At 43.8% G+C, this 27,111-nt stretch overlaps 1 protein-coding gene across 3 annotated transcripts in view; it reads right to left on the bottom strand.

The window, feature by feature from the left end:
• LOC142160762 (uncharacterized) overlaps window positions 1–26,703 on the bottom strand; it is a 29,385-nt gene extending 2,682 nt beyond the window's left edge. The window contains exons 1-13 of one of the 3 annotated variants that reach the window (XM_075215740.1): window positions 26,495–26,703; window positions 18,126–23,093; window positions 15,351–15,411; window positions 13,983–14,059; window positions 12,552–12,805; window positions 11,175–11,335; window positions 10,034–10,186; window positions 9,756–9,885; window positions 8,919–8,993; window positions 7,865–7,954; window positions 6,489–6,643; window positions 4,337–4,516; window positions 641–711 (exon numbers count right to left, since the gene is read on the bottom strand). In XM_075215740.1, the coding sequence (XP_075071841.1) occupies window positions 641–711; window positions 4,337–4,516; window positions 6,489–6,643; window positions 7,865–7,954; window positions 8,919–8,993; window positions 9,756–9,885; window positions 10,034–10,186; window positions 11,175–11,335; window positions 12,552–12,805; window positions 13,983–14,059; window positions 15,351–15,411; window positions 18,126–23,082 (6,364 nt within the window). In that variant the 5' untranslated portion in view covers window positions 23,083–23,093; window positions 26,495–26,703. Of the gene's footprint in view, window positions 1–640; window positions 712–4,336; window positions 4,517–6,488; window positions 6,644–7,864; window positions 7,955–8,918; window positions 8,994–9,755; window positions 9,886–10,033; window positions 10,187–11,174; window positions 11,336–12,551; window positions 12,806–13,982; window positions 14,060–15,350; window positions 15,412–18,125; window positions 23,094–25,920; window positions 26,009–26,033; window positions 26,098–26,494 lie in introns of those variants that run through there. The other 2 variants (XM_075215742.1, XM_075215741.1) reach the window with 2 other exon arrangements.
• Window positions 26,704–27,111: the final 408 nt, after the last annotated feature.

Here is a 27,111-nt window from a genome sequence, read left to right as displayed (position 1 = left end):
GTATTTACACCAGGAAAATAAAGATTTTTCTATATTGCTTGGAAACATTGAGCCAAAGTCATTGTGCACAGAGAAAAACAAGTGTAGAACAGAAGTGGGAGATGCAGAAATATGAGCCATAGACTACAATCTGGCAATGTCGCTAGTAGCCAAAATGTCAGGGCTACTTAGACACATTCATATACATAAATATCCTCTGCTCTTCAGAAGGGTGCTATTGGTGTTCGTGATTTAAAACCCACACACTAGTTCGATACACAGGACTGCATACATTCTACCCCTTGAGAAGCAGAGAGGAAATTGTTAGATACACTTGGCTGGAGTGTATCCAACAAACGATATAACAGGTATTATATTTACAAAATAGACCATTTGGATCTATTAAGCCCACGTTTCGGAAAAACAAATGTTCTTTTAAACGGAGTTGCTTTTTTAAAAGAGAGACAATGACATTCTGGTAAACAGCCAATCACAGTAATCCAGCAACGGACAGTGAAGCTCCGTGGTGGATCAGTATCGCATCATCAGCATTTCATTAGAACACACGGCTGGGGATACAGTATATACAAGCTGCAGAGAAAGGGTTTCAAGGACTATTTTGTTTTGGACTATTCAGCAGAATGACAGATCCATATCTCACCCTGATCCGCCAGGAAGTCAATCTCCTCTCTAGGGGACGACAGAGCACAGATCCATCTCAGCTTCTGGCTCCTGGGATAAGAACAAGTTCCATTATTTATTGTTAATTTATTTCAATTCACATTTTTTTTTAATAAATATCCAACGTAACCAAACAGTGAAAGTCTCACTATAGACGACATCGCGCACACAAGGACTATGCACAAAAACAAACGAGTGGGTGCCAATCGGTGACTGGCAGTGTAATAGAGGGGGGGGGGGACCTCTGCTCACACTGACAGTCACGGTCTCGGATAATATAACGGCTGCAGGAGGAACAATAAGGTGATCAGTGCCGCACTGCACTCACTCTTCCCCCCTCCCCCCCCTACGGATTCATGGTGACGGCAGGAAGGGGTTTGTGGCAGTGTGGCTGGGGGTTAACACTTCAAATGTCACCTCAGGTGGCTTAATGGGTTGTAATGCCCATGTTGGATGCAATGGGTTAAAGCACATTTGTGCAACGTTATTAAATAAATGTCTATGTATCCGCCTGGGTACTTGCACAGATGTGTTTTGGATACTTGTGCGACCATCGGAAACAATTGCGGCATCATGCACTATTTCCAACCAGTCCCATTGTGAGTCAGTTATTACCATTGACAGGAAATTGCAGGTCTAAATATCCCTCATTACCGAGGTCTATCACATAGAGATAATATAAACTTAAATAAAAGAACAGATCTTACTAGAAACATGGATTGTAGAATCCCATTAATCAAAGATTGCGTTTATTTTAAATGTTATTGTATACATTGTCAGGATGGGGGCCTAAATAGAATATTAAATGTCAGATCCCCAAATAAAATATCAAATTGATAAATAGAAATGTACATTCCTTCCTCTAAGAAATGTTTTTTTTCTTTAAAACACATGGTTAATTAACCCAATCGGAGGTAATTAGGTTAAAAAGACATTCCGTCAGGAAGCTAATTACGGTATGCAGATCATAGCTATGCATTGTCCTTGATCCTGTATTTCCTATTTAGAGGAGACTGTCTAAATAGGCAGGGTAAAAACAAAGGTGTAAGGTGTAAATTTAGGGATAGCTGTGTGCTAGGAGAGTGGTTGAGTTAAAGACAAAATATAGAAATATTCACTTCAAAGAAAATGCCTTCATATTTCTGGAAATCAGTGTGGCACTCCGTACTCAGGGGCAAAAACCGTAAAAGGGTTGTGAAGTTTAGATACCAACTATACTGGTAAACAGCAGTAGTCACATGTCTTTTAGAATGATATGCGATATTGTGGTAATTCAATCATATTTGGTATGGAAATGTTCAGGCGGTTATGAAATGATTAATTGAAGGGGGAGTTAAGTCTCTGGGATAATCCTGAGAAAAGTTAAGAAAGGTCAAAACTTTTGGAATATTTTTGAGCAAACCATAGTTGACACCCAGGGGACATTTTCGCCCCCCACATTAGCATCCAAACCGCCCCATCTGAATGCCGGCCCATTTGAGTGGGCTTAAAAAACTTGTGCGTGAAGGGACAAAGGATCAGCTCTTGGGGTTCAATCTAATTAAAGGACTGTCCCAGGCATACAGATTATTATTCGTAAGTTTATTCTCTGTACATTCAGCCCGTTTGTTTTTATAACCGTTATGCATTTTTTTATTTGTATGTTAATGGTTATCGGTTTGTTTACATATCTCAATGGACTGTACCTTTCTATATTAAGTCTAAAACATTTAATAAGTCTTGTCCTTGATACTCTAACGAATCCATTGGCCTGTTATGAAGAGTATCGATTGACCATGTTAACCCTTTGAATGCTGGTGTGTGAATTGTTCATACATTTGACTAACAAGCCAGCGTTTTTATTTGTGTAACGGTCTTAAGGTGTTAAATGTTAACCCTTTCATTGCTGGTGTGTGACTTGCTAACCTGTATGTAACAAGGAGTGTTGTGTGCCAGTGTGGGGCAGTATATTGGGGTCCTATTGCCCTTATTCAAAAGGTGGTGACAGAACCTGGGTGTGTGGATGTGAGCGCGCTGTTTTGGGGGAGATTCAGCATATATATATATATATATATATATATATATAACCTGTGTGATAGGTTAGACAGAGATTGAGCGCGGGAATCGTGTGTAACCCCATACAATAAAACACCCAAAGTCATGGACGCTGGCGTCGTGTACATTATAATAGGTTCCACATACACAAATCACTGGTTCAACCAATTTTATACATCCACCTCTGAGGAGATCCAGAAAACATGCCCTGCTGGCGAGGCAGTGGTTTTTAGAACCACTGGAGTAGAATTATGGGAACAATAGTGGATAACTCTCCTTAACATCGCTGCCGGATCTGAGCAAACTCAGGGGGTCGTCTCTGCACCCCCTCAGCAGTCCGCCAATCATATATTGGGGGCAATTCAATTAACCGCAAGATATTTTTCAACACCGCGTTAATTCATTTTAACGATGTTTTTTTTAACATTTTCGAGCGGGTTAACTTTACCCGCAATTCAATTCCATTTTTTAAAGCTCCGTTTTTTTCATGAAACGATCCTCTCGCGCTCCTGTAGAAGGTCTATTGAAAGTATAGGGTGTGCAAGAGGCAGCCGCGCTAAAAGCTGTTCAATTGTTTTTTTAATGCGGCGTGTTAAACAGGAAAATATGCTGTTTTATCTCGCACCTCTTTGGGGTGTGCTAAAAATAAAAAAACTAAGAAAACTGTTTGAAATCATGTAAAAATGAAAAAAAAAAAGAAACTATGTTTATCAGTAATGCCTAACATGTAAAAGTTGATTTTATTGGGGAAAAAAAAAAAATCACTAATAAATATATTTATGTATGTTTTTTGTACAGATATGTATGTACTACCGTGTTTTGACATGGTATAGATGATTCTATAGTAAAAAAAAAAATAGTGAAATAAAAAAATATGCTAAAGAAAGTACTGTAATGTTTATATTATCAAAAAGTAGGTTGTGTAATGCAATCTAATGTATGCAAATGTATGCCAATCCTTTTTTTTTTTGTTATACATGACCGCGTTAAACACTCCCCTTCACTCCCAAACATGATTAACGCGTGGGGGCAGTGTTAACATTTTTTCAATTGAATTGCACGAGTTTTAACTGCGTTAACTAAAAACGGTAGCTATATCAGTTAAAAACCCGTGTGGGATTTTTAAAAAAAATTTTTTATGCTTTTTAAAAAAAAACAACACAAAAACAACATCTTGCGGCCAATTGAATTCCCCCCATTCCGTCCTTTGTAGAAATGGCCACCAGGGGAGCAGAGAGGGGAAGGGAAGGGCACATTGTACCGCTACCCGGGCCTGTGTGTAGTGGGAGGAGCCACTAACCTGATGCGAACACCCCCCACCCACAGTGGCTATGGAAGGGTCCCTATCAAGTTGCTGTAATGGGGCCCAAAATTCCTCGTCGGTCTTGATGGCCACTCCCACAAATCACTGATCCACAAATCGATTCACAGGCTACTAAGAGATTATGATGTTGTCTTGTTTGTGTGAATGAATAAACAGCGCAGTACGTGATGTATAGTGTAGAACGTCATATTGTATGCCATATGTCTTGTATTGTGCTATAAAGTATGTTTAAGTGTCATGATGTATCGCTTCTTACGTAGAGGGTTAATGAGCGTTTTCACTTTAGCAATCAGCTGGCGTCATAAAGACAACACTCACTGTGTCTCAGTCCGGAAGATGTATTCTGTCTCTCGAATGTCTTGAGGGACCTCACGTCCCAAAGCGGCAGAGTCCCGTAGGAACACGCGGAAAACGTTCTTCTGATTGGTGTGCAGTTTCACTTGACAGCGTTCCACTCGGAATTCAGAAGCATGATCAAACACCACGAAACGTCCGCCCCTACAACACAGCAGAAACATATCATTACGAGTAACGAGGGCTGAGCTGAAAAACGAGCATCCGCCCTGGGCGCAAAGCTGAAGGGAGACACAAGGAAAGTAATATTTTAGGTTAATTTAGTTAAACTTGAGGACAAGGGGTGTCCGTTTTCTTTCTTGCCCCAAGAGCTAACATTTGTTGTCATGGATCTGCACAAAAACACAGATGAGGTCAGGGTAACAATTTAATAGGACTATTTTAATCAAAGAACAAAAGGGCCTTCTGCTACAGGGCCCACCTAATGACATAACTAAACCCTTCTGGGCCCCATAGTAAAATGATGAACGGGCTATGTCAATGCAAGTCTCCTGCTGCTTTGCTGGATCTCTCGATGAAGACTTCTCCCAGTTTCCACTTCCCGCGTCATTAAACCATCCCTCTGAAACCATCCCTCTGAAATGATTGTGGGGCGTGGAAGGCCAGATCCAATGGCGGAACTACCATTGGTACAGCAGGTGGATGCACCGGGGCCCATGGAGATAATGGGTCCCACTGCACAGGGATTTAGCGAGCTGTAGGCCCTGGTTCTCTCCTCTCCACTTCCCTGCACTGGGGCTCACAGCACGCTAGTTCCGCCTCTGGCCGGAGCGGTCTGCCCCTGAGTCGGCAACAGATGATATCACTGCACTCACTATTAGGCTTCCTAGTGATGGCACCAGGATGGGGAACAACTGTGAAATATCATCTCCAATCCCATACCTCCCACCCTCCGCAGTATCTGCCAATGACAGATATCCCCTTGTACAACGTGGGCGAGTGTAGGTGGTCAATAACAGTATATATATACTGACTGACACCCGTTCCGCAATCTCAACTTCTTCTGTCTAAGAACTTCTCTAGTGATTAATATATAACACAGTACAACACCATACAACAAAACACTAAATTATTATATCTTTATGAAGCACCAACATATCCTGTAGCGCTGTACAATGAACATACATTGGTAGCAATATAGGATCATACATTCAAACACACAGAGGGTGGGTTGCTCACAAGAGCTTACAGTCTAATAGGTAACAATGGGAGACATACAAGAGGCACAAGTGAGTGTTTTGGGCAATGGATAAGCTGTGTATTAACATATATATTAAGATAGAGTTTATGTAAAACAGGTGGATATCAGCATTAACAATGTGTTAATGCAATATAGTCGTGGGATTATTTTTCTATGTTAAATTAAATGTATATGAGTATATTGGCCACTATCGGATCCCCAGAGCTAGAATTTCACTAATAACATTATTATTATTATTATTATTATTAATTTTTATTTATAGGGCGCCACAAAGTATCCGTAGCGCCGTACAAGGACAAACAATGGCACAGTACAAGGTGAAACAGCACATTACAAGTAACAGTAAGCACTATAACTCTGGGGGCTCAGGCACAGCATGAAAGAGAGGGAGGGAGGGGAAAAGTGAGTACAGGCAGGTAACTATGGCCCAAGAGGGTGGGCACGGATGACAGGTTGAGAGTCACTGAGGGGAGCGGAGAGAAGCGAGAGGAGACAGAGGGCAGAGGGACTGAGAGGAGGTGAGCAGAGTAGCTGGAGAGCGCAGTTAAAAGTGATGGAAACAGAAGGTAGGAGAGCCCTGCTCAAAGGTGCGAACAATCTAAAGGGAGGGGAAGACAGACAGACACATGGATGAGACGGAGAGACGGGAGAAACGGAGACGGAGTCGAGGAAGGGGGAGAAGGGAAGAAGGGATGAGAAAGAGAGGTAGCCGACCGGTGGGAGTTTAGGCATGAGACTGGAAGGCTTTAAGGAAAAGGTGGGTTTTTAATGTTCGTTTGAAAGAGGACAGATATATCCAGAGAACATCTCCCTCCTAAGTGATCAAAGACCATTCAGCACTCGCTAATCTATTAACGAGCTGCTGAGAGCGCAATATGGCAGTGTCCAGAGAGAAACCCACAGAATTAGACTCACTCTCTCACGCGAGACAGCAGGAGACAATCGTTGAAGAGATGCAGATAGACAGGCCGTGTTGTCACCTTCCATTTGAAACTGGGAGAATTGAACTCAAGAGACGTCACCTCTCCATGTTTAACAAGGCGGCGAGACTGGGAGATGAGGGGAAAGATCTGAAAAGACAAGAGGACTGATTAAGACCCATACTCCAAAATTTGTTATCTTCTCCCTGGATATCTCTGAGGCTTAACCCCTTAATAGCCGCAGGGCTTCCTCTTTCCCTTATCCAGACTCATTTGATACTATACTATATATACTTTTAAGCCAGATAGGCCTTTTTCCAGATATTTTCTCCTCAGTAGAAGAGTTTTGTTAAAAATGTTATTTCACTTTTAATCCCAAGAGCTTGCACTCACATAAGCTTAGAGGTCAGTGACCGCTATACTCATGTTAGATCATGTGCACACATGGGCGACCTGTGAGATCTGTCCAAATTTAATAAGACACAGATGTGACCTTTGCTAGAGAAAGACCCCTGTTAATCTTACGGATATCTTTAATAAGCCCTTTTCTTACTCAAGATTCAACCAAAACTCTTATCCAGCCTCTCCTAATCCTCCTCCACGACCACTACAGTCTCCTCCTATTTGGCATTCCCATCTATCCCAGCTTCAATCCATCCTATATATTGTGGCATGACGGCTGTTCCTCTCTCGTCGCTCCACTCTATAACTCCCTACACTGGCTCCATGTGTCCTACAGAATCCAATTCAAATAACTCGCCTACAAAGCCCTCAACACCACCACCTCGTCATACATCTGAAATCTCATCTCAAAATACTCTCCCTCCCGCCCTCTTAGATCTACCTCTGTCTCATCTCTGGTATCCACCTCTCACTCCCGCCTACAAGACTTCTCCCGTGCTGCTCCCCACTTATGGAATTCCCTACCACACTCAATCAGACTTATCCACAGCCTTCAAATCTTTAGATGCTCTTTGAAAACCCATCTCTTTTTTAGAGGTGACCTTATCCTCGATAACACTATTCACACTAATAGATCCTCACATCTGTCCCAATCTCCACTCTGAGGCACATTTGCTCCTCTTGTTTCAGCTGTGCCCTCTTCCACTTAGACTGTAAGCTCTCTAATGAGCAGGGACCACCATACCCCTTGTTTCCATGTCTACATTTATTTTGTCTACCTTATATGTGTACACATGTTCAGCCCACAGAATATAAAAACACCCAGGACCCAGAGACACCAGGCCAGGTAATCCTAGGCACACACCAGGCCAGGTAATCCTAGGCACGCACCAGGCCAGGTAATCCTAGGCACGCACCAGGCCAGGTAATCCTAGGCACGCACCAGGCCAGGTAATCCTAGGCACGCACCTTGCATTCAAACTGAATCTTCTGGTTTAGCAGAATCAGCTCCTCTGTGTCCTTCATCCTCTGAACACTCTCATTGCAGTCTCTTATCAGCTGTGAGACAGAGAGGACACGAGACCGGGAGTTATAACGTTTTATACTGGGGAGAATTAGTCACAGGTAACATTAATGTAATTAAACACAGTGGAGGCCGCCTCCGCCAGTGATGTCACTAGTTATCGGCAAACGGATAGGCTGCGAGGTTTAGCTAAAACAAATGGCTGCCTTTACTGTGTGTCGGCGATTGGTACACCTAAAATAGATTTTGCATAGGAGACAATCAAAATAAAACATAACTGATATCCATTTGCATTGTATTAAAATATGTGACCTTTCCCTGGAGAATGAAACCATTGTCGCCCGCTGTTTAGCATGGATTTGACTAAATGGAAACCGGTTTCCTTCCAGTATATTTAAAAAAACATCTTTAAATCAGTCTCTGTTTGTATCTGTAACCCAGACCCAGCTCAAGTGTTTTATCAGCTCTCGTCGGTCAGGTTACCGAGCCCTCAAGTGCTCTGTAATGGATGTCTCTTGCGAGACACGTCTGTCTCACAAACAGAAACACGTCTGGGGTTAGGAGACCGCACACAGTTATTCAGAGCGCCTTTGTCTAGGATGAAGTCCTCTGGTCACCGTGAATTTAATGCAAATATTAAGAAACACAAATATAGACTGCGCGCTAATTGTTCCAGAACGGCCTCATACCAGCGGCTTCTGAATAGAAATATGAAAACAGATTCAGTAGCTTTCTCGCAGCGTAAAGAGAGGAAGACGGACCCTGAAATTATAGCGTTGGGGAGAAAATGGGGGGAGGCCATCTGGGTAGGGCACTGCCGATCGTACCTCCCAGTCTCTTTGCTCTCAATGAGCATCCCAGCTAGAGGTGGTCAGATGGGGCAACCCACCAACCCCGTCACCACCACAACAGTCTAGCCCCAGAAGAAGGATAATTTAATTTAAGGATAATTTAAGGCAACATTTCCATTCCTTGCAAGAACATGAAACCTTGTTCTACCTTCTCAAGTGCATTGTGTCCATCAGTGGCTTGTAGTTCCTCATTGGACCCTGGAGCCGATCGCTTCAATATGTTCTGTGGAAGGGAAGGAAGATAATTGGAGAGAGTCACTGAACAACGGATTGGCTCACGTCACGGACATAACCTTAGAAGTCAACACATGCAGGACAGGTATGAAAAACGGAACTGCACCTCAGCTTCATTAACTACATCAAACATGATATATAGTAGATTTATCAAACTGTCTAAAAAGGAAAAAGGTGGAGATGTTGCCAATAGCAACCATTCAGATTCTAGCTAATATTTATCTGGTACATTCTAAAATCACAGCTAGAATCTGATTGGTTGCTGTGGGCAACACCTCCACTTTTTTTTTTTAAAAAAGGTTTGATAAATCTACCCCATAGACTGCTAAAGCCACAGATTCAGGGTCAGGTGACGGTGTATGGCGATCATCGCAGATATTGTCACGGCAGCGAGCAGGCGTGTTCTGTCATCCACAGCAACCAATCAGAGTCTAGCTGTCACTCCTCTAGTATCAATGGAAAAATTGCATGTCTAGTTGCTATGGGTTACAGGGTCCTATTTATACAGCCCCGACCACAACAACATATTCTATAATCAATGTTATAAAAATAAATCCAATTAGTGATTTTTTCCTGTTTTACTGATCTGGAATAACCTTGTGCAGGTCCAGGTGCCTCTATAACAGCAGATCAATCAGCCTCACTCAGCTTTGTCTGTAATGCAGATCTGGTTGGGCAACTGGATTGGTACAGACCAAATTGTCCAAACGTGGCACTAGACATTACATATAACAGATGGGGTAAGCTTTACCTGTAGGAGCAGGCGGAGGCGAGTGATTCTCTGAAAGGGGAGTATGAGGAAGGATTTGAGGCTCAATCTCTGGCACACAGGGTCATTCTCCAGTTTTGCCAAAACTTGCTGAAACCTTGGGTTACCACTCCTAAACCACAAACAGAAATCATTTTCTGACATTGATAGGATGCTGCAAAATGACTATATAACTCCTGATAGCCTCAGGGCATGCACGGTAACGAGCGGAACCCTGACCCCCCGATTTATAGGTTAACCGATAGCACAGGTCTGCTTACATCAACCTCTGGAAGGTCCGGTCCTGGTAGCTCTGGTTGGTGACGTACGGCAGGTAGACTCTGCGGAAATGCGGTTCATGGGCGATGACCACATCACACACCTGGAAGTTGTACATGTTGCTCTCAAATTCTTCTTCCAAATCAAAGAGGAAACTGATGAGATATGGACAATCATCAATACACACTCAAACATGTATTCATTCCAAAAATACAAAATATGTTTTATGTTCATGCTGACTAATGTCTGTTCATTTATATGCAATCATAGGATATAAAATGGAACATCAATAGAACAATTAAGAAAGAACAAAGAAATGCAACTCACATGATTTCCACCCAGGATGAATGGTTTAAGAATCCCAACTTTGGTTCAGAAACTCCAACATATCTTATATAAATAAAATAAGCCAAGTCCCCCAGCTACATTTGAAGATCAACCATAATTAACCCAATTAAATAACATTGCCTCAGCTTGATAATTCAATGTATTTTCTACTGGAATAAGGATATTCATATACAATATATCATGACACTGGTCTACCAAATTTTACTTTTCAAGTGTTAAATTGATCTGATAGGGTATTTCTTCTATTAGTTTTTGCACTTACTTCAAGGGGTATATTTACTAAACGGTGTACACGTTAATGCGATATCGGGCCGAACAGTCGTTTATCAAATGATTGGCCTGACAATCGGCTGAAAACCCTCTAGTGTGTAGCCAGATTTAAGCAAAGTTACACACGAAGCACATCAGATATGGGGGGGGGGGGGCAAGATTTGTCCTGATCTCCAATTGTACACCTAAAGTAGAGCTCATATACTACTCTCATATATAAATTTATTTTAATATTTACTGTGTATGCGAGGTAACTCGCATATTGATTGTTCAAAATAAAATTAGGGGTCATTCATAAACATCAACAGAACAGCGCCACCTAGAGGCCAGATTACATAGCATTAAGATACATGTTTCATCTGTCAGGCAGAAAATTACCCATTAATAAGTGTGTTTTCGTTTTAGGCACAATTCCATAGGCTGGGGCTATTGTTATGTCCAATGTGCTAGTTTCATGTGGTTGGAGCCAATAACAAAAAAAAAAAAAAAAAAAAAAAGACTACCCAATGGGAGCAAAGCACTCACTCGGAGCTGGCATCACGGACTTCGGACAGACGGGAGAACAGCCACTGGCGATCCTGAGCACCGACAACGTCATGGAGCTCCGTGCTGCGCTGAAAGTGGTCGACGGCGATATTCAGACTGCGCAGGTAGAGGGCTTCGGACATGATGAGTTCAAATTTAGCCTGAGAGCGGAGAGACATCAGACAGACAGTTGAGAAATCCTGAAGACCCAAAGCAAGGAACTCAACTGACACACAGGAATGGAAGGAGAAAGAGAGAGAGCGAGGGAACGAGAGCGAGGGAACGAGAGCGAGGGAACGAGAGCGAGGGAACGAGAGCGAGGGAACGAGAGCGAGGGAACGAGAGCGAGGGAACGAGAGCGAGGGAACGAGAGCGAGGGAACGAGAGCGAGGGAACGAGAGCGAGGGAACGAGAGCGAGGGAACGAGAGAACAAAAGCGAGACAACGAGACAGAGATTAGAGATTATGTTTATTTGGCGTTAAAAAAATTTTTTTTTTGGGAGAACCTCATTGTAATAACTATTGCCATGTGTTAATCCAAGACCTATGGGTATATTTATGATCCAGCTGCGAAAACCATAGATTTTCTATCGTTGTTTATAGCAGCGATGGAACATCGTGTTTTGTCGCTATTCAACAAGAGGACTCTTACTGCTTCGCCAGCTAGGTCTATGGTCCATCTGGGCATGTGTGCGCCGACTTGGACATGGGCAACGGAAGTCTGGACTTGGGATTCCAGTTACAGATTTGTGGGAAAAATAACTAATTAAATATTTTTTTTAAAAAAATCGGACCATTCATTTTCAAATAACGCCTTGCTTTAAATATTCACCCTCCAACGCCGTCCAAAAATGGTGACAGCGATAGGACAGCGCTGGTACTTGTAGCTCCGCTGTCCATGGTAAATAGCTCCCGGGGGGGTTTGGTAACTCCTGTTTTCGCCGGATCTTTTCCAACACAAACAATTCCTCCCACCCGTATTCGAAATATTGTAATTAAAAAAAAAAAATTCTCTAATCAAGGGACCCCAATGTGGAACATACCCAGCTGACCTTTGTTCACTTTTGTTGATAGAAAAGTCCGCCCTCCTCGGATGTAAATATACAGGCGGTTTGTTTACGTTCCCCTGTTGCCCACACACACTGTCGGCCATTTTTTGGACTGCGCCAATATTCATGAAGTGGCAGACGGTCAATTCATTAGGAATTGGCGACATCTCTGAGATGTGAGGCAAAAAAGTATCAGTTGCCTCGGGGAGGTCACTGGTTCAGACACAAGATGGCGGCCTCCACTGTGTGTAGGCGACAGGTCCACACCAGGACCAGTTTCTAGGATAATTAGGAGTGTCCCCCCCCTCCAGGCACAGGACCCTCTAACCTCCTGAAGCTTCTGCTCCTCGCGGGTCATGGTCAGAAAGGTGGAGCTATCCCGAATCTTAGGGAGGTCCTGCCACAGGGAGTCAGCGGAGGAGACGGACAGCCGCTGCAGGTAAGAATCCTGGGATGACAGAATCCGCCTGCGGAGTCTCGGAGAGCCTGGATCCTTCTCCTCCGCGGGGGAGTTGCCGGGTTTCTGCCTTTGGATCTCTTGGTTTAGGGCGACATCGCTGTACTCCTGGTACAGGAGGCTGGCTGAGGGGTGAAACAGAAAGATTTAGAGGCGATAACCTGAGTGACACATCTGTCTAGACAATAGAACTCTATAGAGGTGGAGTTCCACTTTAAATCATATTGAAATGGTGGATGACTCAATGAATTCCAGGACAAAGCAGCATTCTTGAGGAAATCCCCCTTAGTTTATAAAATCACCATTGACAAAATCACTTGTGAATATTAACATAGTGAGAATGCTGCAAAATAGTCTCTATTTACTCTGCAAACTAATTCACAGAGTAGCACAGATTTGAAAAAATAATAATAATAAACGTATTAAGTAATTTGTTGTTTATTTTATGACCACACAACACAGATCTAAGTTTGTTACACAATCTGCACATATCATATGTAGAATTCTAACTAAGCAACTGGAGAGGTCAGATTTTTTTTAACAGACACCAGCAATTTCCTTAAGCCAAAAATGATTTATATTATTTTTATTTACATTTGGGATTTAATAATTGCCACATTGAAAAGTTGGATTATTTTGCTGTAATAAGTCTATTCGCTTTCAATGTCACAATAGTTCCCGATTACAGAATGTTGTGTTTCAGGTAATGTTTGTTGATTCTAAGCTGCAGTCTTACATCACCTATGTGAAATAACAAGTCTGTGGCTTTAAAAAGGTTTCCAACCTTTAGCTAGTGTTAATATATTGGCTGACGACGGACCACCTGCACCTTTTCCTAAATCTATTACTTTATTTTAATCGTTTCTGTGCTTTTCAGCCACGCTTCTACATCATGAGCTGGGAGTTGTTTACGGTCGTTGTCCCGGATTGTGGCATAAAAGTTCTTTACGGAGCTGCGGCATCTCATATGGCAACAGATGGAAACACCCTTTCCCTAATGATATAAAACACATTGCTGGGAAGCACAGAACTGTAAACACAAGGCACAGTTACCTAAAATATATGTGCAAATGTAATCCACTGAAGCTTTTTTCTTAATTACTAGTTAATAAACAATTTTACTGTGTATATTTTGCAAGTAACGCTTCAGTGTGGCGGTCGCATTTCTTTCTGAAAACCATGGAACAAAGCGACAAATGCAGAACAATTTATTTAGTAAATGCTGCAGGAAGGCTGATGGAGAAAGAGTGTTGGCTGCCTATCGCCATGATGTCAGCTGGGTGGAAGGTCAGTAACACTTACAGGAGTGTATCAGGGTGGAGTAGCGTCGGTGAATATTGAGCGCTGAAGGCGGCGGCTGGACCTGTCCTCGTTTCACTCTTTAAAATAAAACAAAAATGTCAACAGATGTCCAAAAAAAAAAAAAAAAAAGAGTCAGGATGAGACTAAACCAGAGGAGAAATAAAAGAAAAGGATTAGTTGTTGTTTTATTATCATTACCAATGTTTTTATATGACAGGTAAATAACCCAATTTATGTTCCTTTCTGTCTGACCCGGGAAACCGAGCTTTATCTCTCACCTGGGCTGGTTCAAAACCTCACTCCAACCTGGTGATTCAAAGCAGCCACAAGTCACTGTATGGATACTGAACGTTTGATATATAAGCCCCTTTCTCCAGCGATCAGGCTGTTTTCTTTATTTTCTACTTAATGCAACAATAAAACTTCTTTTATCTCTGTTAATTATCCAAAAAATACATTGCATACATTACTCAAAGAATAAAGCGTATTCTTTCAACATATTTGACAAGATACTTGTTGCACAACTAACACCTAGGTTAGAAAATGTGCAAACGCTGCAATACCACTTGTGACCACCAGGTGGAAAATATTTTTTTTTCCCAATGCCTGAAAATTGTGACATTATATATATATATATATATATATATATATATATATATATATATATATATATAGAATATAAATGTCTAGTGGCGTGTGTTAGTCTGTCTGTGTGTGGGTGGAAAAAATAAAACCAAGCTGCAGCGCCACCTGCTGGGCGGATTTATACACTGACCTACTAAATTCTTAGTGTGTGTGGGGAAAAAAATTCAGAAAGGGCTGAAATTTGGTATACTAAGATGTTTTTAAATTGTTAATTTAATTTGTTAATTGTTAAAAGTGTTTATAAAGATTTAAAAAATATATATATACATTTCTTGAAGGAGAAGTGACAGTTGGGAGTGGTTGGTGGTTGCCGGGGGTGACGGAGCGAGAGGAGTGTGATACTCAGGACCGCTGAGAGAGATCCCTGTGTCTGGATAGACATCTGGATAGATGTGGCGATGAAAATGAAGGATGAGGTGATGGAGAAGAATGATGAGGTGGTGACATGTGGACAAAACCACGTTAAAAAAGGGCGCTTACGTCGGGAAGTAACGCTCTTCCCCTGAGGAGGCCTTGGCTATGGCCCAAATGCATGACAAGAACCTTTTTAACACCTTAAGTAGCTTGATTTGACTAGAATGCATGAGTATCATGCACGGGTTAACTTGTGTATATATATATATATATATATATATATATATTCTAAGGTAATATTATAAGGTAATGGTGGAATTCACAATAACCAATGTCGGCCCACGTTATGAGCATGTCCACTGAACTGACCTTAGAACCACGGATTCTGTGTGCCTGGGCAGTGTGTCCTTCTCCGGGGATTCTTCTTCCTCTGCAGCAACATAAAATACATCTCTATATACGGTCACGTGTATGTTTTGTATATTGTCACAGTATTAAATGAACACAATTCTGCTGGACCCCTCCATTACTAAGAGTAAGGATCTCTTTGCCCATTAACAATCTTGTACGGTGCCGTCTGTGTCTGACAAGTATGGATCTTACAGAACTAAATCTCTGTGATTAAGTTAAACCCCGATATGGATATTATAGGTAAATGGACACATAAAATACAGTTACATTTAGGGAATGACCAGCACAGGATAAGGTGCAGTTATTATCAGGCGTGGCGGGAAATTACGTTGGAAGATGATTTGTGTGTGTGTGATCATCTTCTGACCGCAGTACCAGACTGTGGACAAATTAAACCATAATCCGAACATACTGTGCAAGTAAAACGCAGGTAAGTGATAAACATAGAGCTACGGCCTCAAAATCCTGATTATTCCCAGTTATGCCCATATAAAATGCCATCTTGCAGCATTCACAAATGCAATGTATGTGTAGAATATTCCATACCTGGACGTTATAAAATATTGTTATGGTGCACACAAAACTTTTTATCCTTTTTGTCGTAGTTTTGTGCACAAAAGGAATCCCTACAGCGTCCTCAAAAAGGATTATTAACTAACCCCCCTCTTACCCGAACTTCATATTATTGGGTGTCACAGTACCCCCCCCCCCCTCCTGGGGAGCAGGAGAAACCATTGCTAGAGAGGGGAATCAGAGGCGGGATTCGACACACTGACTGAAATGACAGCTGGCTCCTGATTGGACAAGTGCTGTGAGAGCCAATCAGAAGCAGCCAGTCGAGTCAGTGATTGAATCCCTCTTCATCATCATCAGCTATTTATATAGCGCCACTACTTCCGCAACGCTGTAACAGAGAACTCACTCACATCAGTCCCTGCCCCATTAGAGCTTACAGTCTAACTTCCCATCAAACACTTATATATGAATATATATGGGTATATATATAAGTATTTATGGGTATATACGAGTATATATCGGTATATATAAGTACATATGAGTATATATAGGTACAAGTCATTCTACACTTATCATATTTCTCTCCTTCATGCATATTTGTATGTCATTACCTGAGAGACAGCTGTCATGTATATAACAGCGCCCTCTAGGGGCTAAATAACAATTGGCAGATTATATTACCAGACCACAACATATGAACGAATCATCTCTCAGACACAGGGATACACATATTACTAAGTAACCTGATCCTCTATGTTTTCCACAAAAATTAGACTAAACGCGTTGATCTGCTGAAATTCTTTTCCCCAAAGAGTATGAGGAACATTGATACATTGAGGGGTAATTCAATTGACCGCGTTACTGGTATAAGTAACGCGGCTTAATTACTGTTATTACGGTAGTTTCAACGCTGGCTTTTTGCTAGAAGCTCAGAAAGCCGCGTTAAAATGACCGTAATAACAGTAATACCTTTAACGCAGCGCTAATTCGGGGGATATTGAATTCCCCCCCAAATAATACATTATATGTAGCACCCATCTGTTTCATAGATGGTTACCCCCCCCCCTCCCTTTAGGCAGCTGCTGCTGGCAGGGGGGGGGGGGTCATCCTACAATGTTTGTAATATCTTGGTCACTAGGTGGCTCTGTTCTCTTGCTGTCTGTGGATGATGGTATGACAGATTCTGATTGGTTGCTACAGGTATATCTACTCTTCATCATCAGTTCCACCAGCAAACCAGTAGAGGTCACCAGTACAAGCATTATTAACTGAGAAATGTCAGGTATCAAATAGACATTGCCATTACTATTATACTTGTCTTGAGCAAGTAGAGAGAGTCGGGGAAGATTTTAATAGCTTGTTGTACCTAAAAATATCTGCTATGAATCAAATATTTTCTTATAACCCACTGCAATAATTATATACTTTTTTTAATATTAATATGTTATTTATTTCAAGCAATTAGTATTTTAGATTGATTATCCCTTCAAAATCATACTGAGTTGCATAATAAAGCAGCGCACAAGGTGTAGGATCCTAACTCCTGGCATCGTCTTTCCAGTTTTCCCATTTTGTTTCAGATCATTGTTTAACTCTCAGACGACCAATGTAAAGATAATCTGGCTCAACAAGACAAATATGACACACTGAGACCTGTCCTTGACTCTCACTGCCAGTAAGCTGCTCAGTCACTATCTCTGGTTATAACCCTATAACACCACATAGGAACCTTAATATAAACATTTGCGAATGTCACAAGAGGACACCTAGAAATTGATCACCTTGTGTTTGAGGTCTAGTGACCATAGACGGGGCAATAAAACGGCTCTAGAAGCCACCACTAATGCGCTATAAACTGTATCTCCCAAGTTGGAGGAGGTCAGTGGATGTGTGACAAGACATGGATGGAATTTGGTGTAAGGGTAAACTTGGTGACAGATAAATATCAATTATTGATTCTTCTTCAAGGGAAGAGCCAGTGGAGAACAACATGTAGATCTTTGACCTCATATTGTCCACTTACCACCACCCGTGGCTCTACACAACAACAAAAAAATGAGACGCAGGATATTGTCAGTATGCCCTATAGTGTAGCCAACATCATAAATATAATAATACTACTACTATTGATGAGCAGATTGTATAGGTGACCTAAGTTCATAAGTGACATTTTTAAAACAGAAGTAATTCTTCCCATTCTACTCCAATTCCACCTACCAGCCAATCTGTCCATGGAAGTAACTTTCTTGAGTTCACCGATCTTTTCTTTGTCTTCATAAATAATTTCCTGGCGAGCCAATTGCCTATTTTTTGCTGACATTTGAACCCTGTTGCGCGACAATTGTGGGCTCCTTTGCAGGTTACCACTGGGTTCCTCTGAATAGTATTCCTGTGGGATTCTAGGTAAGTTTGTTGTAGGGAATCGCTGATCAACTACTTGAGAATTTCTCTTGTGCCTTATCGTGGGTCGTCTTACCAGTTGATTTTCCGACGGTTGCAATGGCCTATAATGTTTTGCCCCACCAGAGTCCACTATGTGACGTACGGGGCGAGGAGGAAGCCACAGAGGGCCAACTGGAGTATTCAATGATGGCTTGGTGTCAGAGGTTTCATCAGAAGATGTAAGGGAACCATCATTTTTCCCAACTATGTGGTCAGGTTGCTGACCTCTCAGGAGGACCTGGTTATCTCGAGGGGGTGAGCGTAAGCGGCATGGATAGGTTTTCTCTCCTGTGTTTTGTTCAAAAGTATTTTCCTGGTAGAACCCAGGTTCTTCTGGGGTGCCTAGTTGCAGTAGGATGGGATTAAATATCTGAGTTGGATTGAAAGTATATTCCTTCTTCTCCTGAGCATAGTAGGTATTACTTATGTTTTCATCAGATTTTGGATACAAGATGGAATCTTTTTGTGGTTCCACAGATTCATTGGGGATTCTGGTTTGCGGAGCGGTAGTGATGAGGGAAGATGTAATGGAGTCAGTACCCCCAGGAGACCCCTCGATGTAGGGATCAGCCTGTGGCACATTGGCCATTTCCTCTCGATCATAACTCAGAACAAGATCAGGGTTATTCATTCCAAAATTTTCCTCTGTTTCTTTTCCAATTTCTGAATCATACACCATTATGTCTTGATCACTATCCATCACTGGTTGTTCAAGTTTACGGTCTCCCAAAACGGTGTATGGATTCTCCCGTGATAAACTTTGTGCCGTCTCTAGTGAGATAAGTTTTACTACTCTTTCATATTCAAAATGGGAGTCTTTAAAAGTCGTATCAGAAAATGGCTTTAGTATACAGTAGTCAGGCTCATCGAGTCCACTTGGAGGAACCCCAACATCCACTCCCCTTATGTCTATCTGAAGTGGTTCTTGATCAGCTGTCATCTCCTTTTGGAAGCTGGAGGTCTCTTTTAAGGATGTGTTTTCTTCTTTCCATGTCATGTCTGTCTGCTGAAGACAGAACTCGTTGGGGCCCTGGCCACAAGCTAAGGCCACATGGACATTGTTTTTCTTTCGTTCTTCATCATTGTGGTCTTTATCGAGGTTATCAGACGATTCACTTGGAGAATCCTTAGATGTAACATATTCAGACTTGAATAACACAGTGGAGTTAGCATGAGTGTCAATGTCATCAATATACTGCTCCCTGTCCGTCTGTCCTTCCTTATTTTCTTCTTTCTTAAATATTAGTTCCAAGCGCAACTGCCCGCTGACATCCACTTGGGATCCTTTACTGGTTACACGGTCTATATATGAGGGCTCTTCTTTAAGTGTAGGGTCATGACTGTTCATCTCAGGAAGGTCCTCAGAAAGACCCTCACCAGTCTCCAGTTTTGTCTCTCCCCATACCTCAGTGACTCCTGGCTCTTCTTGTCTTTTGCTTTCTAAATATGTCGTTTCTATAGTCCCAATTGGTGTCTCTGAAGTCTCTTTTACATCCCACCTTCTGTCAAGGTTATCATTCTCACTCTTGGTAGTGGCGCTCTCTTTCACCGTGTCACTTTTATTTTCATTAGAAATTTGTGAATTTTCACTAAAGAGTTCATTAGGGTATTCAAATACTCTCTCCTCATTGGAGGTCTCTTTGCTGCTTTTATTCACTATATCCCCATCTTCACTGGATGGTTCAATTATGACACTTTCTATGAAGTTAATGTCCTCATTCTCAATTTCTTTCTTCCCTTCAGATGTCTCTTTACTACCAGGCTTGTATATATCTTGTACAGTATTCTCAGCAACAGTCTCTTTATAGTCAGCCTGGTCCTCCTCAGTGACAGCCTCCCCGTGCTCAGCCTGGGTCTCCTCAGTGACAGCCTCCCCGTGCTCAGCCTGGGTCTCCTCAGTGACAGCCTCCCTGTGCTCAGCCTGGGTCCCCTCAGTGACAGCCTCCCCGTGCTCAGCCTGGGTCCCCTCAGTGACAGCCTCCCCGTGCTCAGCCTGGGTCCCCTCAGTGACAGCCTCCCCCTGCTCAGCCTGGGTCCCCTCAGTGACAGCCTCCCCCTGCTCAGCCTGGGTCCCCTCAGTGACAGCCTCCCCCTGCTCAGCCTGGGGCCCCTCAGTGACAGCCTCCCCGTGCTCAGCCTGGGTCCCCTCAGTGACAGCCTCCCCGTGCTCAGCCTGGGTCCCCTCAGTGACAGCCTCCCCGTGCTCAGCCTGGGTCCCCTCAGTGACAGCCTCCCCGTGCTCAGCCTGGGTCCCCTCAGTGACAGCCTCCCCGTGCTCAGCCTGGGTCCCCTCAGTGACAGCCTCCCCGTGCTCAGCCTGGGTCCCCTCAGTGACAGCCTCCCCTTGCTCAGCCTGGGTCCCCTCAGTGACAGCCTCCCCGCGCTCTGCGTGCGTCCCCGCAGTGACAGCCTCCCCGCGCTCAGCCTGGGTCTCCTCAGTGACAGCCTCCCCACGCTCAGCCTGGGTGCCCTCAGTGGCAGCCTCCCCGTGCTCAGCCTGGGTCCCCTCAGTGACAGCCTCCCCGTGCTCAGCCTCGGTCCCCTCAGTGACAGCCTCCCCTTGCTCAGCCTGGGTCCCCTCAGTGACAGCCTCCCCGTGCTCTGCCTGCGTCCCCTCAGTGACAGCCTCCCCGTGCTCAGCGTGCGTCCCCTCAGTGACAGCCTCCCCGTGCTCAGCCTGGGTCTCCTCAGTGACAGCCTCCCCGTGCTCAGCCTGGGTGCCCTCAGTGACAGCCTCCCCGTGCTCAGCCTGGGTGCCCTCAGTGACAGCCTCCCCGTGCTCAGCCTGGGTGCCCTCAGTGACAGCCTCCCCGTGCTCAGCCTGGGTGCCCTCAGTGACAGCCTCCCCGTGCTCAGCCTGGGTGCCCTCAGTGACATTCTCCCCGTGCTCAGCCTGGGTGCCCTCAGTGACAGCCTCCCCGTGCTCAGCCTGGGTCTCCTCAGTGACAGCCTCCCCGTGCTCAGCCTGGGTCTCCTCAGTGACAGCCTCCCCGTCCTCAGCCTGGGTCCCCTCAGTGACAGCCTCCCTGTGCTCAGCCTGGGTCTCCTCAGTGACTACTTCCCTGTGCTCAGCCTGGGTCCCCTCAGTGACAGCCTCCCCGTGCTCAACCTGGGTCCCCTCAGTGACAGCCTCCCCGTGCTCAGCCTGGGTCCCCTCACAGACAGTCACTTTATGGTCATCTCCAGTTATAGTTTCTTTATTATCTACCTCTTCTCTGAAAGTCTCTTTTGTGTCATCAACTTTCTCTTCATTGATATTTACTTTAAGGTCAGTGTCTACTTTGTCACTTACAGCTGGGTTATCATTCTCTTTATTAAGACTCTCCCTGTAGTCTCCTTCAAACAACTCACAGACGGTCTCTGCACCCAGAAGCCCAGTCTCCTCACCGACGGTGCCTGCACCCTGAGGCCCAGTCTCCTCACCGACGGTCTCTGGACCCTGAGGCCCAGTCTCCTCACCGACGGTCTCTGGACCCTGAGGCCCAGTCTCCTCACCGACGGTCTCTGGACCCTGAGGCCCAGTCTCCTCACCGACGGTCTCTGGACCCTGAGGCCCAGTCTCCTCACCGACGGTCTCTGGACCCTGAGGCCCAGTCTCCTCACCGACGGTCTCTGGACCCTGAGGCCCAGTCTCCTCACCGACGGTCTCTGGACCCTGAGGCCCAGTCTCCTCACCGACGGTCTCTGGACCCTGAGGCCCAGTCTCCTCACCGACGGTCTCTGGACCCTGAGGCCCAGTCTCCTCACCGACGGTCTCTGGACCCTGAGGCCCAGTCTCCTCACCGACGGTCTCTGGACCCTGAGGCCCAGTCTCCTCACCGACGGTCTCTGGACCCTGAGGCCCAGTCTCCTCACCGACGGTCTCTGGACCCTGAGGCCCAGTCTCCTCACCGACGGTCTCTGGACCCTGAGGCCCAGTCTCCTCACCGACGGTCTCTGGACCCTGAGGCCCAGTCTCCTCTCTGATGGTCTCTGGACCCTGAGGCCCAGTCTCCTCACTGACGGTCTCTGGACCCTGAGGCCCAGTCTCCTCACTGACGGTCTCTGGACCCTGAGGCCCAGTCTCCTCACTGACGGTCTCTGGACCCTGAGGCCCAGTCTCCTCACTGACGGTCTCTGGACCCTGAGGCCCAGTCTCCTCACTGACGATCTCTTTACTGTCAAAGTGATCATTAGAAATCTCTTTGTGCAAAATGCCTACTGTGTCCTCCTGACTGTTACTGTAATCTTTCGTGTCACACTGCCGCTGTCCATTTGAGTTTTCTATTTTAATATCATCAGTTCCAACATTTTCTCCAAATGCAACACTATCCTCACTGGCTGTCTCCCATTCATCACTGGATGTTTCCGGTAATCCCATCGCTCTCTCCTCATTACTCAGATGTCTCTGGTCAGTGTCTGTATATCTGTCCTGTGTCTCTACCAGTACACCTACTGCCTCCAGATTGCTGGTTAAAGGGACATTTTGCAATCTGTCAGTGTTATCATTGGATGGTGATGCGTCATGTGACCCATGGCCAGCTATTGCTTTATTACAGGGAGGTAGACTGGTTCCACTAGTCAGCACTTCCAAGTTTCCCTGCTGCAAATCAGCTTTCAGTTCCATAAGTGTCTCATAATTGTGGTTCAGGCTGTCCGATTCTTCTGTGCCTTGACATGTGGATGTTAAAGTTTGCTGAAGGCTGACAGCCTCCCCCTCGGATACTTTCCCATCCTTTGAAACACTTTCCATAGTCACTACATCTGCAAGAGAAACAGAAAACAGGTTAAAGAAAACAGACAAAGGGGAAATATATAATATATCTCCTCTAACTTGACTTCCATAGTTTCCAAGATATCCACAATGTAATCACGGACAGCATATTTGTTTACCCTGGTTGCTGAGGGAGACTGCCCTGAAAATGAATGCCAGAGATATGATTTACCACCATAGGGGTGTGGGTGGGTGCTGTCAGCGATTATACTATAAATAACTTGAAAAGCGAAGCAGCCAGGAAAGAGATTATGTTTACAAAAGACTACACACACACACACACACACACACACACACACACACACACACACACACACACACACACACACGTACTAGAATAGAACAAGACATTTCAAATAACCAGAGTGAAATTTAAAAAAAAAAAAAAAATCTCCATGCACATTTTTGGTCATTGTACCTCTCATCTGCAAACACAATTTGAAAGTCTTTGTAGCTAACTTACATGCTGCCTTTTTGTGGCAAAGTAAACATATATTTAAGTTGTTTACAACCTATTAACTTGAGAGCTGGAGATTTTAGCTCATAACAGTTCAGTGTGAACAGTTAGTGGTCTGGTCTCACATCTCCCTCCCTCATACTGTATATTCCCAGCAACAGAAATGCCAGAAATTCTGCTTAGTTTCACATTGTTGCAACAATATTCCCGCAGAACAGATACATTTAAATGTTTGATTGCAACAGTATGACAGCAGAGAAATGGATACATACATTAACAGAACTATATTACTATACAGTTTGATACTTTTAGCTACAAATACGAACATTCCAAATAAAATGCACACCCCCCATTTGAATATATAAATATATATATATATATATTATCAATAAAAACTTACAATACCTAGCAGGGAAGTGGAATCTGTGCCCAAATACATGATGTAGTCTGCAGTGCTCATAATGCAGACGAGGGGGTAAATGTATCAAGCTGAGAGTTTTCCGGCAGGTTTGAAAAAACAATCAGATTCTAGCTATCATTTATTTAGTACATTCTACAAAATGGCAGGGGCATATTCAATGGTCCACGGTTTCCGCCGCGTTGAAACTATTACCGGTATTACGGTAATAGTAAGCCGGATTTCAGCTTGCAGCTCCCTGTGCCGCGAGCTGAAATCCAGCACGAAAAGTACCATAATACCGATATCTGCACATACTATTACCGTAATGACGGTAGTAGTTCGCGGAGCGCGTTACTTTTGGCTGTAAGGCCAACAATTGAATATGCCCCCTAGAATCCGATTGGTTGCTATAGGCAACATCTCCACTTTTCAAACCCACCGGCTTGATACATTTACCCCTAAGCCTTATTTAAAGTGTACCATTTGCCTTTCCATTCTAAGCTAAACTGGATTCTGATGAACTGATTGGCTAAATAATCAGACAACAAAATGGCAGCCTTCACTGTGCGTTGACGACTGATACACCGACAACACAAAGTGTACTAACGGGTGTTATCCGCAGTAGCCAATCAAATGTTTTCTTTCATTTTCTAATGTACATAAGAATAATGAGAGCTAGAACCTGATTGGCTGCTGTGGGTCACAGCACATTTTGCACTTACAGTAGAGTGTCTCCCTGATAACACGAGTACAGTCTATTAATAATTTAGCTGAAAACCCCTTTTCTAGACTATCTTATCATACAAGAGACTTTTATTACACTACCAGTGAGCAGGTGAGGATCTCGAATGCGATTCCTCCCTCGTACACAACGGTGGGGCAGTTTTCTGAGCGACGGACGACTGTCAGTGGCAAGTAACTAACAGGAGCAGGCTAACCCTGGGGTATGTTTGTCACAATTTACTGACGGCTATCATTTTCACCAGCACTTCTTTCCTAACTGAAAATGGAAGCTTTATCGACAACAGGAAGGCTCGACGGGGATGTAAGTAAGGGGTTCACAAACCTACACAACCTCAAAACAAGGGACACTTCTGTGAGTATTACTGCAGTGTCAGAAAACAGCCAAAATGTTGTTGGTGGTTGTTTTTTTCTTCAAATTTATGACTGTCAGTAAATTTACTGAAGGTCGGCAACCCTGAACACAAAGTGGCAGCACCATGGCAGTTTTCTGTTAACCCCTAAAGAACCAGAGTAGCCCAATTTAACTATGGCCTGGTATTAGCACGTATCAGTGAATCATAATTAAACAAGCTCCTCCCCTCCTGTGTGTTTACACCCTGTTTCCATGTATGTTTACAAGTGGGGATGCTTCTGTGAGCCATCTGCAGATAGGAGAGTACTCTCAAATGACAGAGTAGCACTTTCTGCATTGTAGTATTTTATCTTTTCATCATATTCAGCAAATCAACAACAATAATATAACACAATAATAGTATAGATTACCAGCATAAAACAATAGTTTGGCTCCTTCGCCTCTTCTCCTAGGCCGTGCCCATTGGCCTGTATGCCAAGTATGCCTAGAGTGCATGCCAATCCCTTTTCACGGTGTTATAAAGCCGCTTCTGCTTTTCACACTTATTTTCCAACTGCAGCGGGCTGCATTCATTAACTGAGATTCTAAGCTTGTAATTACAGCCTGGGTTGTTGCAGTTGGAAAGTGAGAAAAGCAGAGACAGAATATGACCACACAGTTGGCAGGTAAGCAGCGATTTGAAAGGAATTTGCAGCTCCCTCCGGACTCACAGACCATAAACCAGACATATCTTGGACATGAATCATTATGACAATACAAAAAAAAAAAAAAAAATCTGAGCTGGCGACAACCACCTTCTACTTTACCCTCAAGACATCTAAAGCTAAATACGTTCACTCTCCCCAGCTGGATAAACAGGATCACCTGAACGTCAGTCGATCATTAAAGTTCTGTCCATCTACTCTTTTGCTGCCTGGGTTTGTGCGATATGGAAACAGTCAGCAAACGTCTGACATGTTCTCCTCGGTATTACAAACCTTGTCCTAGGTGTTCATCAAGGTACAGCCCCGCCAGTTATTAGACTGCAACCAGGTGTCAACAAAATAGACCATTTTATCTCTATTTAAGTGTTGCAAAACTGCAATACCCCCCTCCCCAGCACCAGATCACAACCCAAGAGGGCAGTTAAACATTACACCAAAGTTATACATCACCTAAAAGTTGCATTGATTCTATTTGGACTTTATAAGGCGTTGCTGTGCAGGGGCCGAGAAGTATGTGTGTGTGTTATTAAGAAATATCTAACCAGGGAAGAGACTGAATCTGTTTGGCAAATCATTGCACACCATAGAAGGAGCAGACATTGACAGTTCCCACTGTGATGGCGATCTAATGGGTTTAAAGGTTGCTCTGCAAAGGAACAAAGGCTGAGAGAGGGGGGGGGGGGGGGAGATAGAGGGGGGAATAAAACAAAGTACAAAACATTTATTATTGTTACCTGTTAGCTGTAGAGAATTAAGGGGGACTGAAAGCAGCTCATATTCTTCTCTCCCTGATGGAGGGTCAAAGTGCAGAGGTGGGATGTGACAGCCACACTCTGGTGCCACCAGAATGAAGGTATTTCCTGTAATGGAGCAGCTCAGGTGAGACAGCCTCCTACTTCAGGGACATGCAGACAGATCAGAGAGGGAGAGACGTGTGGGGGGAGGGGAGGCAGGTGAGACACACCTACAAAGCTCAGACGTCACCTGGTAGACAGGCAAGGACAGGCAGAGACAGTATGACAGAAGAGAGTGTTCAATAGAACAAGGGGAGTGGACCAGACACAGTCAGAATACCTGAGGACAGAAGTACGCAGCACAGGCCCAAGTCCCCTTAAAGGACCAGTGAGCTAAAAATGCAAATTGTCTTTTACAAAGTAGCACTAATAACATTTGGAGAAACAAGGCAGTCACAATTTCATAATAGTGAGATCAGCTATCTCTGCTATTTATCAAAAAATATCAGGTACCACGATACTGAGTGATCATAGTGTTACACGTATCCAACACAGATCCCACTAATAAAAAATAAATACATTGTAAAATAATAAATTAAAAAATATTTAATAACTTT

The sequence above is a fragment of the Mixophyes fleayi genome, chromosome 6 (genome assembly GCF_038048845.1).
Source record: "Mixophyes fleayi isolate aMixFle1 chromosome 6, aMixFle1.hap1, whole genome shotgun sequence".
Classification (NCBI taxonomy): domain Eukaryota; kingdom Metazoa; phylum Chordata; class Amphibia; order Anura; family Limnodynastidae; genus Mixophyes; species Mixophyes fleayi.
This window is presented reverse-complemented; position numbering and strand designations above follow the sequence as displayed.